Source organism: Anolis sagrei, chromosome 11, assembly GCF_037176765.1.
Source record: "Anolis sagrei isolate rAnoSag1 chromosome 11, rAnoSag1.mat, whole genome shotgun sequence".
Lineage (NCBI taxonomy): Eukaryota > Metazoa > Chordata > Lepidosauria > Squamata > Dactyloidae > Anolis > Anolis sagrei.
This window is the reverse complement of record NC_090031.1, coordinates 28,784,216-28,795,001: the sequence shown is the minus strand read 5'-3', so window position 1 is coordinate 28,795,001 and position 10,786 is coordinate 28,784,216. Positions and strand designations below refer to the sequence as shown.

Genomic DNA, 10,786 nt, shown 5'->3' with positions numbered 1-10,786 from the left:
ATGGAGCTTTCTCACACAAGGCTTCTCTCACACAGAGGTTTACCTCACTAGCCTTGGCCCACTGACTCTAACACGCTTCGGCCTACTCACTCTCCTCAGGACAACACTAGCTTTGGCCCATTCTGTGGGGGCTTCTCTCATGTCCCCGCATGAGAAGCTAGAGCTCGAGAAACTACAAGTCACTTATGGTGTGAGAGAATTGGCTGTATGCAAGGATGTTGCCCAGGGGATGCCCGGATGATTTATGTTTTACCATCCTGTGGGAGGCTTCTCTCATGTCTCCACATGAGAAGCTTGCAGTTTCTCAAGTTTCTCTTGACATGGAAAAAAGAAGAAGCTAGAGCTTGAGAAACTACAAGTCGTTTCTGCTTTGAGAGAATTGGCTGTCTGCAAGGACATTGCCTAGGGGACGCCCGGGTGATTTATGTTTTACCATCCTATGGGAGACTTCTCTCATGTTCCTGCGTGAGAAGCTTGCAGTTTCTCAAGTTGCTCCTGACATGGAAAAAAGAAGAAGCTAGAGCTTGAGAAACTACAAGTCGTTTCTGCTGTGAGAGAATTAGCTGTCTGCAAGGACGTTGCCCAGGGAACGCCCAGGTGATTGATGTTTACCATCCTGTGGGAAGCTTCCCTTATGTCCCCACATGAGAAGCTGGAGCTCAAGAAACTGCAAGTTGCTTCTAATGTGGGAGAATTGACTGTCTGCAAGGACGTTGCCCAGGGGATGTCCGGATGATTGATGTTTCACCATCCTGTGGGACGCTACTTTCGTGTCCCCACATGAGAAGCTTGCGAAACTACAAGTCACTTATTCTGTGAGAGAATTGGCCGCCTGCAAGGATGGTGCCCAGAGGACACGTGGATGATTGATGTTCTACCATCCTGTGGGAGACTTCTCTCAAGTCCCTGCATGAGAAGCTCGAGCTCGAGAAACTGCAAGTTGCTTCCAGTGTGAGAGAATTGGCTGTCTGCAAGGACGTTGCCCAGGGGACGCCCGGATGATTGATGTTTACCATCCTGTGGGAGGCTTCTCTCATGTTCCCGCATGAGAAGCTTGCAGATTCTCAAGTTGCTCCTGACACGGAAAAAAAAGAGAAGCTAGAGCTCGAGAAACTACAAGTCGCTTCTGGTGAGAGAAACTACAAGTCGCATCTGTGGGAGAGAATTAGCAGTCTATAAGGATGTTGCCCAGAGGACGCCCGGATGATTGATGTTTTACCATCCTGTGGGAGACTTCTCTCATATCCCCGCATGAGAAGCTTGCAGCTTCTCAAGTTGCTCTTGACACGGAAAACAAGGAGAAGCTAGAGTTTGAGAAACTACAAGTCGCTTCTGTGGGAGAGAATTAGCCGTCTGCAAGGATGTTACCCAGAGGACGCCCGGATGATTGATGTTTTACCATCCTGTGGGAGGCTCCTCTCATGTTCTCTCCTTTTTAAAAAAAAATATTTTTCTCTCTCTCTTCTCCTGAACAAGGGATGAAGCTGGCTGAATGTTTGGATTTGGTGGAGTTTATGAAGCCATCTCCATGCTAAGTTTTCTTTGGAAATGCCTTGCCAAGCTGGATCTGGACACGGCTAGACTTTCCACTTTTGAGCAATCCTGCCTTCGCAAGGTCCGGCTTCCCTTTGAAGTTGCCCATCGAATGGATGGCGTGACTCACCTCGGCCCCAGGTGACGTCAGAGGAGGATAATGATGGGATGCCAGGGCTCTGACATCAGGGTGACCTGGAATTATCCTTACGGAGAAAAACAGCCCACCAAACGAAAGTTATGGATGGAGTCGATTCTTCTTCTGCCCAAGATTGCCAAGAAGGCCAGAAGGTCCACCTTTGCGAACCAAGAGAGCTGGCCCAACATCTCCCTTTGGCCAGGTCCCATCTCAGAAGGAGCTCCAAGGAGACCTGCCTGTGGATGCTTCCAGGCCAAATGCAGTTTGGTGGTGGCTCAGGAGAGGGAGTCTCAGAGCGCCTTTTCAGGGGGTGGGGTTGCTGCGGTTGCCTTGGGCTGCTCCACCCTCACTTTGTGTCAGCAGAGCTCAGCAGGTAGAAAGCCTCGGACGTCCCAAGGGAGGGAGGAGGGAAGGAGGCAGGCGGAGAGCACAAGCGGCAAACCACAGGGCTCTTTTCCCTTCCTTCCTTCCTTTCTTTCCCCTTCTCCTTGATCCAGCCGTGCTTTCTTCGCTCTCCTGGAAAGAAGCCTTTTCCCCAAGTCCACTCCACCACCTCTCCTTAAGACTTGGAATCCTTTCTGGCTCCCTTTGGGCTCTTTTTCGACACGCAGACTTCCTCGGATCTGTTCGGCCTCAGGAGGAGTTTTCAACAAAGTTCTAGCCAGTCTTTTTTTAGGCTGCTTTTTTGGAAGTTGGGTCTCAGCCACGCCTCGCTCGCCAGCCAACCAGCCAGAGTCACTTTTTCCTTTGGATTCAGACAGAGGAATTTCACATTTACCTGTATGCTGTGGGTAAGATCCAGTGCACATTTCAGCCGGACGCAACAGTAGCCCTTTTTTTGTCCGTAGTACAGCTGTTACTTATTCCCCGCGGATTGATTCCTCCATACCAGCTTTGCATGTGGCTCCAGACTTGCTTTTCCTTTCCTCGATTGATGCCTGCGACCTTTCTACGGCCACCAAGATTTCCTGCGGAGCATATTTCTTTTTTATTGTCTCGGATGTCTTCGTCTCTTGTTTTCACTAGGGCATGTCTCAAAGCGGATATATTAATTCCGACGGCTTGCACAGGCATGGAATAAAAAGCACACACGCATACACACACACAGGTGTCTGTTTGCAGTTGTTTTTCCTGTTTCGGGGCTTTTTGAAAACTTCCGAACAGTGGGAAAAAATCGTTTTCCTATGTGAGCTGCCGACACGCTATTAAGAGGTTCAATGAAGATCCAAAAAATTCATCTGAGAACTATATTTTTTCCTATGTGAGCTGCCGACACGCTATTAAAAAGTCAACCAAGATCCGAAAGAATCATCCAAGAACTATATTTTTTCCTATGTGAGCTGCCGACATGCTATTAAAAAGTCAGTGAAAATCCGAAAAAATCATCCGAGAACTGTATTTTTTTCTATGTGAGTTGCCGATACGCTATTAAAAAGTCAGTGAAGATGCCAAGCTCGGAAAATGAGAAGTCGGTGCTGGAGACATCAAGAAGACATAAATGATAATTGAACCGAAATGGGTTGGAGGTTCCAATGTTTACATGGAAGACTTCTTTGAATGCTGAAAGGAGTTAGACTCGACGGAGTTGCATCCAAGAGACAAGCAGTGGGCCAGAAGTCAACCAAGGCTCCTCAGGCCACTTGATGTGGGGTCATTAAGCGCCTCGACGGGTCGGACTGTCTTCGATGGGGAGCGGTCTCATTCCCAGCCCACCTTTTGACACTCTTAGAAGGATTCAAGGCGTCTTTCCTCATCGTGGCATTCATGCCCCCGTGGTTTGGGCCACTCCTTTGGAAGAGGACCCCGTTCAGGGCACTTGGAGCTCACCTTGGGAAGCCCAAGGCCCTGAGCGACTCACCACACGTGGCATGAAGGAACCCAAAGCTGAGGGCTTCTGAACCTCGGAGACATTCCTGAGCACTCACTATGTGCGGCCGGAGCGCACCGCTGCAGCTGGGAGTATGAGTGCTGGCCCCCAGCTACAGCTGGCAGTCCTCTGGCCTTGGCTCTCCTTCTTCTTGTTGTGCTTCACGCTGCAAGGGCAGCTGGGCTACTCGGGACAGGCCCTGGCGGCGGCCATGGAGCCCGAGCGGTCCTCCCTGGCCCAGAAGGCCCTCATCCGCGTGGTCCCACTCAAGCTGGAACCCCTCACCCTGGAAGGGGTCTTCGCTGGCGTGGCCGAGGTCACCCCGGCTGAAGGGAAGCTGCTGCAGGTAAGAGGCCCCATTTTCTTCTCTCCTAACCTGCTAAAACATTCGGTCTTCTAATGACAGCCATAGAGCGTGGTTGTCCTTGTCATATCTTTTCCAAGCCTATGTATTTGGGAATTTGAGATGGGAGGCATCTTAAGGCCTTGTTTTCTCTGTCGCTAGAATAGGAAATCATAAAATCCTGGAGTTGGAAGAGACCCCAAGGGCCACCTGGTCCAACCACCTGTATGTATGTTTGTATCTTTCTCTGTCTATCTCAATGAATGTATGCTGGAGTTGGAAGAGACCCCAAGGGCCATCCAGTCCAACCACTGGTATGTATGTATGCATCTCTCTGCGTTTCTGTCTGTCTGTCTATCTATCTATCTATCTATCTATCTATCTATCTATCTATCTATCTATCTGTATATATATATATATATATATATATATATATATACATCTATATACACCATACACACACACACACACACACACATACATCTCTACCTCTATCTATCCATCTCTACCTCTACCTCTACCTCTATATATATACATCCATCCATCTCTACCTCTACCTCTACCTATCTATGAATGAAAACAAAAGTTGGAAGAGACCCCAAGGGCCATCCAGTCTAACCATCTGTATGTATGTATGCATCTCTCTGTGTTTCTGTTTATCTGTCTACCTACCTACCTATCTATCTATCATCTACCTATCTATCTATCTATCTATCTATCTATCTATCTATCTGGATATATAGATTAATCTCTCTCCTTCTCAATCAATCAATCAATCCTGGGAAGAGACCCGTCCAACACCTATATGTATGTACACATCTGTGTGTTTTGTGTTTGTCTGTCTGTCTGTCTGTCTATCTATCTATCTATCTATCTATCTATCTATCTATCTATCTATCTATCTATCTATCTATCTATCTATCTATCTATCTATGAATGCCATCCAGTTCAGCCACCTATATGCATGTACACATCTCTGTGTCTGTCTGTCTGTCTATATACCTACCTACCTATCTGGATATATATCTATAGATCCATCCTTCCTCTCTCTCTTTCTCTCTCTTTCTAAATGCTAGAGTTGAAAGAGACCCCAATCCAGTCCAACCACCTATATGTATGTATGCATCTTTGTCTATCTACCCGTCTATCTGCACACACACACACACTATCTATCTATCTATCTATCTATCTATCTATCTATCTATCTATCTATGAATGCTAGAGTTGAAAGAGACCTCAAGGGCCAACCACCTGTATGTATGTATCTCTCTGTGTCTGTCTGTCTGTCTGTCTATCTATCTATCTATCTATCTATCTATCTATCTATCTATCTATCTATCTATCTATCTATCTTATCTATCTAGATATATATCTATAGATTCATCTCCCCCTCTCTATCTAGATATATAGTATATCTATAGATGTGTTTCTCTCTCTCTCTCTCTCTCTCTCTCTCTCTCTAACTGGATATATATCTATAGATTCACCCCTCACCCCTTTCTGGATATATATCTATAGATTCATCCATCAATCCATCCATCTCTATCTATCTGTCTGTCTGTCAATCTATGAATGCTAGACTTGGAATAGACTCCCCAAGGGCCATCCACTCTCTCTATGTATTGATGTATCTATATCTGTCTTTCATCAGCCAGAATCCCAGAGTTGGAAGGGACCTTAAGGGGCATCTAGTCCCACACTCTTCTGCCAGGCAGGAAAGCACCATCCAAGCCTTCCTGAAAAATAGCCATCTGCTCAAAACACTCTACAGAAGGAGACTCTACTTACTTCCAGGCAGAATAGCCTATGCTCAAGCAGCTCTTACTATCAGGATGTTCTTCTTATTGGGTCCCAGAAAGCGAGCTTTCTCCCTCCTCAACGTGACATCCTTTCCAATGTTTAACTCCGGCTATCACGTCCCGTCCCAACCTTCTTTTCTCTAAGCTAAACGTACCTAACTCCATAAGCTGCTTCTCTGAGGGATTCAGAGTTTCCAGGCCTTGGACCATTTTGGCTGCCCTTCTAAGGACACTTTTCCATCTTGTCCACCTCCTTCTGGAATTGAGAACTGGACACAGAATAATTGCAAGGGATCAGAATAGAGTGAGACAATGACTTCCCTCCACCTAGATGCTATCTTCCTATTGCTGCAGCCTAGACTAGTTTTTTTGTGGTCTACAAAGACTCCTAGATGCCTTCAAGGAGTCTTGCCATGGTCATCCTCCACAAATCCCTTTCCCTCTAGGTTCCTTTTTGAGGTCTGGGAGTCCTCTAGACTCCGTCCCACTAAGCATCTTTTCGTGTTCCCAGGTTTTCTCTTTCGTGGTCTCTGTGAAATCGCACATATGGTATGCGTGGGGATCATGGGGACAGAGGTGCTCCATGCGGAAGAAGAACCAGCCCTTTATGTCCTCTGTCATTGGCAAACGCTTGGTCTCTAGATCAAAGCACCGCTGCCTAGTTCCTGGCTTCCTGTGCCGTCTTGCCTTCAAAGCCGTGACTCACCGCGCAGGGTCCTCACATGACTCGGGCGCATTGTTCTCAAGGGAGAGCCACACAAAGCCCCAAAACCAGGCCGAATTTGACCAAACCACGTCTAGAAAACCCAGGGAAGTGCTGAAATATGCCACAATGTGGGTCCGTGTGGTTGCGCTCAAGAGCAGAGAGGGAATAGGGAGTTCATGGTTACATGAAGGCTGGGCCTTGTATCTCCAGCGGGATCCATACCTACGCATGATCCCCAAACATTGGTTCTTCAGGTGTTTTGGACTTCAGATCCCATAGTTCCTGACTGGTGGCTGAGCAACCTGGAGAATTCTACATATAATATTGATCATAATCTTGTAATACAATATAATACTAATAATAATCTATATAAATAAAAATGTAATGATCGTTTGTGGGATTAACATAACTCAAAAATGACTGGGTGAATTGACACCAAATTTGGACACAATACAACTATCATAATACACCACCACTCATAAAAATACACAGCAGAAGAGACTCAAAAAGCCAAAAACTAAAAATATACATTACAATGCATGCATGCGCAAAACCACATATACACACACACAAAACACATACACACAGACTAGGCCACAGCAACGTGTTGCAGGGGATGACTAGTACAATAATAATAATAATAATAATAAATTATATATTGCAAGTGATATTACTAATATTACTATAATTACTATAATAATTATATATTATATATTGCATGTAATATTACTAATAATATTGCAGCATAGTGGCATAATAATATATAATAATAATATTGTGCTGTGCTAATAATATAATATAATGTGCTTACATATAATATTGATCATAATATTGTAATACAATACTAATAATAATATAATGTAATAATTATATATTATATATTACATGTAATATTACTAATAATACTGGAGTATAGTGGTATAGTACAATATAGTAATATATAATACTAATATTGTGCTATGGTAATAATATGATATAATCTGTGTACATATTGATCATAATATTGTAGTACAATACAGTACTAATAATACACTATAATAATTATATATTATATATATATTACATGTAATATTACTAATAATATAGTAAGTATAGTGGTATAGTACAATATAGTAATATATAATACTAATATTGTGCTGTGCTAATAATCTAATACAATGTGCGTACATATAATATTGATCATAATATTGGAATACAATACAATACTAATAACAATACAATATAATAATTATATATTATATATTACATGTAATATTACTAATAATACTGGAGTATAGTGGTATAGTATAATATAGTAATATATAATACTAATATTGTGCTGTGCTAATAATATAATACAATGTGCATACATATATAATATTGACCATAATATTGTAATACAATACTAATAACAATACAATATAATAATTATATATTATATAATACATGTAATATTACTAATAATATTGCAGTATAGTGGTATAGTACGATATAGAAATATAAAATACTAATATTGTGCTATGCTAATAATATAATATATTGCGTGTATATATAATATTGATCATAATATTGGAATACAATACAATTAATAATACAATATAATAATTATATATTATATATTACATGTAATATTACTAACAATACTGCATCATAGTGGTATAGTACAATATAGTAATATATAATACTAATATTGTAATGCAATACAATATAGTAATACAATATAATAATTATATATTACATGTTATAATACTACTAATATTGCAGTATAGTGGTATAGTACAATATAGTAATATATAATACTAATATTGTGCTATGCTAATAATATAATATATTGCATGTACATATAATATTGATCAAAATATTGTAATACAATATAATACTAATATCTATCTATCCATCCATCCATCCATCCATCCATCTATCCTATCTATCTGTCTGTCTGTCTGTCTGTCTGTCTCCCTCTCCATCCATCCATCCATCCATCCACCCTCTCTATCTAAATATCTATCTATATATCTATCTGTCTGTCTGACTGTCTACCTCTCCATCTATCCATCCATCCATCTACCCTATCTATCTATCTATCTATCTATCTATCTATCTATCTATCTATCTATCTATCTATCTATCTATCTATCTATCTATCTATCCATCCATTTGTCTACCTCTCCATCCATCCATCCATCCATCCATCCATCTATCCATCCATCTATCCAGCTAATCTATCTTTAATACTTCTATTATCTATCTATCTATCTATCTATCTATCTATCTATCTATCTATCTATCTATCTATCCCAAAATTATTATCTATCAGAAAAATGTGTTTCCTAATGGTCTTTGGCGACCCCTCTGAAACCTGCTCATGACCCCCCCCCCCCCGGGCATCCCGACCTCCAGGTTGAGAAATGCTGTACTAATGTATAATACATATAATATATTAAAATTAACAAATAACAAAAATAATATGTCTCGCATAATAATAAAAATGAAGCATAATAATATAATTCAGGTGACGTTTATGCATCTCCCCAAACTTCCAGTCGTAAATGCCCATAGGACGGATACCATAACGTGGTACCATAACCACCACAATTGGGCAACGAGGCCAAAGGGCGGAGGTCTTGGTATTGTCCCTTGCAGGCGACGACGGGAAGTTTTGAGTTCTTTCTTATCTCTTGCGGGGCTCCTTATTAAATCTTTATGTGCACAGCGGGGGCAAGGAAGTGGACCAAGGCTGGGCCTTTTTTGGAGGGTCAGGGGTTAGTGGCCGGGCAAAAGGTCAGAGATTAAATTGCCCGCGTTTCCAGTTTGAAGGCCTTCAGGTGAGCCTGGCGGAGAAGAGTCAAAGTTAGTGGTCAGTTCAGAAGGTGTTTCTCAACCTCCTTAATACAGTTCCTCATGTTGTGCTGACCCTCAACCATAACATTATTTTTGTTGCTACTTCACAACTGTAATTTTGCTCCTGTTATCAATAGTCATGTTAATATATGATACACAGGATATATTTTCATTCACTGGACGAAATACCTAATACACCCAAATTTGAATACTGGTGGGGTTGGGAGGGATTGATTTTGTCATTTGGGAGTTGTAGTTGCTGGGATGTATATTTCACCAACGATGGAGTTGAACCAAGTTTGGTACACAAACTCCCATGACCAAGAGAAAATACTGGAAAGGTTGACCTTGAGTTTAGGAGTTGTAGTTCACCTACATCCAGAGAGCGCTGTGGACTCAAACAATGATGGATCTGAACCAAACTTGGCATGGATACTCATTATATGCCCAAATGTGAACACTGGTGGAGTTTGGGGAAAATAGACTTTGACATTTGGTAATTGTAGTTGCTGGGATTTATAGTTCACCTAATATAGGTCACGAATAATATACGTAATAATAACGTATTGGAAGCGACTGAACAAATAAACAATAACAACATAGTTCACCTACAATCAAAGAGCATTCTGAACTCCACTAACGATGGAGTTGAACCAAACTTGGCACACAGAACTCCCATAACCAACAGAAAATCCTGGAAGGCATTGACTTTGAGTTTGGGAGTTGTAGTTCACCTACGTCCAGAGAGCGCTGTGAACTCAAACAATGATGGATCTGGACCAAACTTGGCATGGATACTCAATACGCCCAACACTGGTGGAGTTTGGAGAAAATAGAGCTTGACATTTGAGAGTTGTGGTTGCAGGGATTTATAGTTCACCTACAATCAAAGAGCATTCTAAACTCCAGTAACGATTGAGTTGAACCAAGTTTGGCACACAGAACTCCAATGACCAACAGAAAATACTGGAAGGGTTTGGTGGGCATTGATCTTGAGTTTGGGAATTGTAGTTCACCTACATCCAGAAAGAACTGTGGACTCGAACTATGATCGATCTGGACCAAACTTGGCACGGATACTCAATATGCCCAAATAGGAACACTGGTGGAGTTTGGGGAAAATAGAGCTTGACATTTGGGAGTTGTAGTTGCTGGGAATTATAGTTCATCTACAATCAAAGAGCACTCTGAACCCAGCCTTAAACGGATCTGCACCAAACTTGGCACACTACTTTCATGGCCAACATTGAATACTGCTGGGGTTGGAGAGGGGTCTTTTTTGAATTTTGGGAGTTGTAGTTCACTAACACCTTTTCCTCTTCCTCCTCCTGTTCCTTCTCTTTCTTTTTCCTGCCTCTGAGGCTGAGAGAGTGTGACTTGCAGCCAATATAGGAATATGAACCCTTGTCTCCTGGGGAAATTTTAACTGCAAATTCCAAGTCTCATGATTCTTGCCCTACAGCTCTCTGAAATCAAAGGCCTGTCTTCAAGGGTGGCCCTACAAAAAGTGCTTTGCAGCAGTCTAGCTGCCAAGAAATCCCCATTTTGGTATTCTAGGCTGCCACAAGGGAAAGAGCGT

The 10,786-nt window shown here is 42.1% G+C and overlaps 1 protein-coding gene across 1 annotated transcript in view; it reads left to right on the top strand.

Annotated features, from left to right (window-relative positions):
- The first annotated feature begins 2,002 nt into the window (after positions 1-2,002).
- RNF43 (ring finger protein 43) overlaps positions 2,003-10,786 on the top strand; it is a 63,883-nt gene continuing 55,099 nt past the window's right edge. The window contains exon 1 of the mRNA XM_060756878.2: positions 2,003-3,885. Within this exon, the coding sequence (XP_060612861.2) occupies positions 3,634-3,885 (252 nt within the window). The 5' untranslated portion in view covers positions 2,003-3,633. The remainder of the gene's footprint in view (positions 3,886-10,786) is intronic.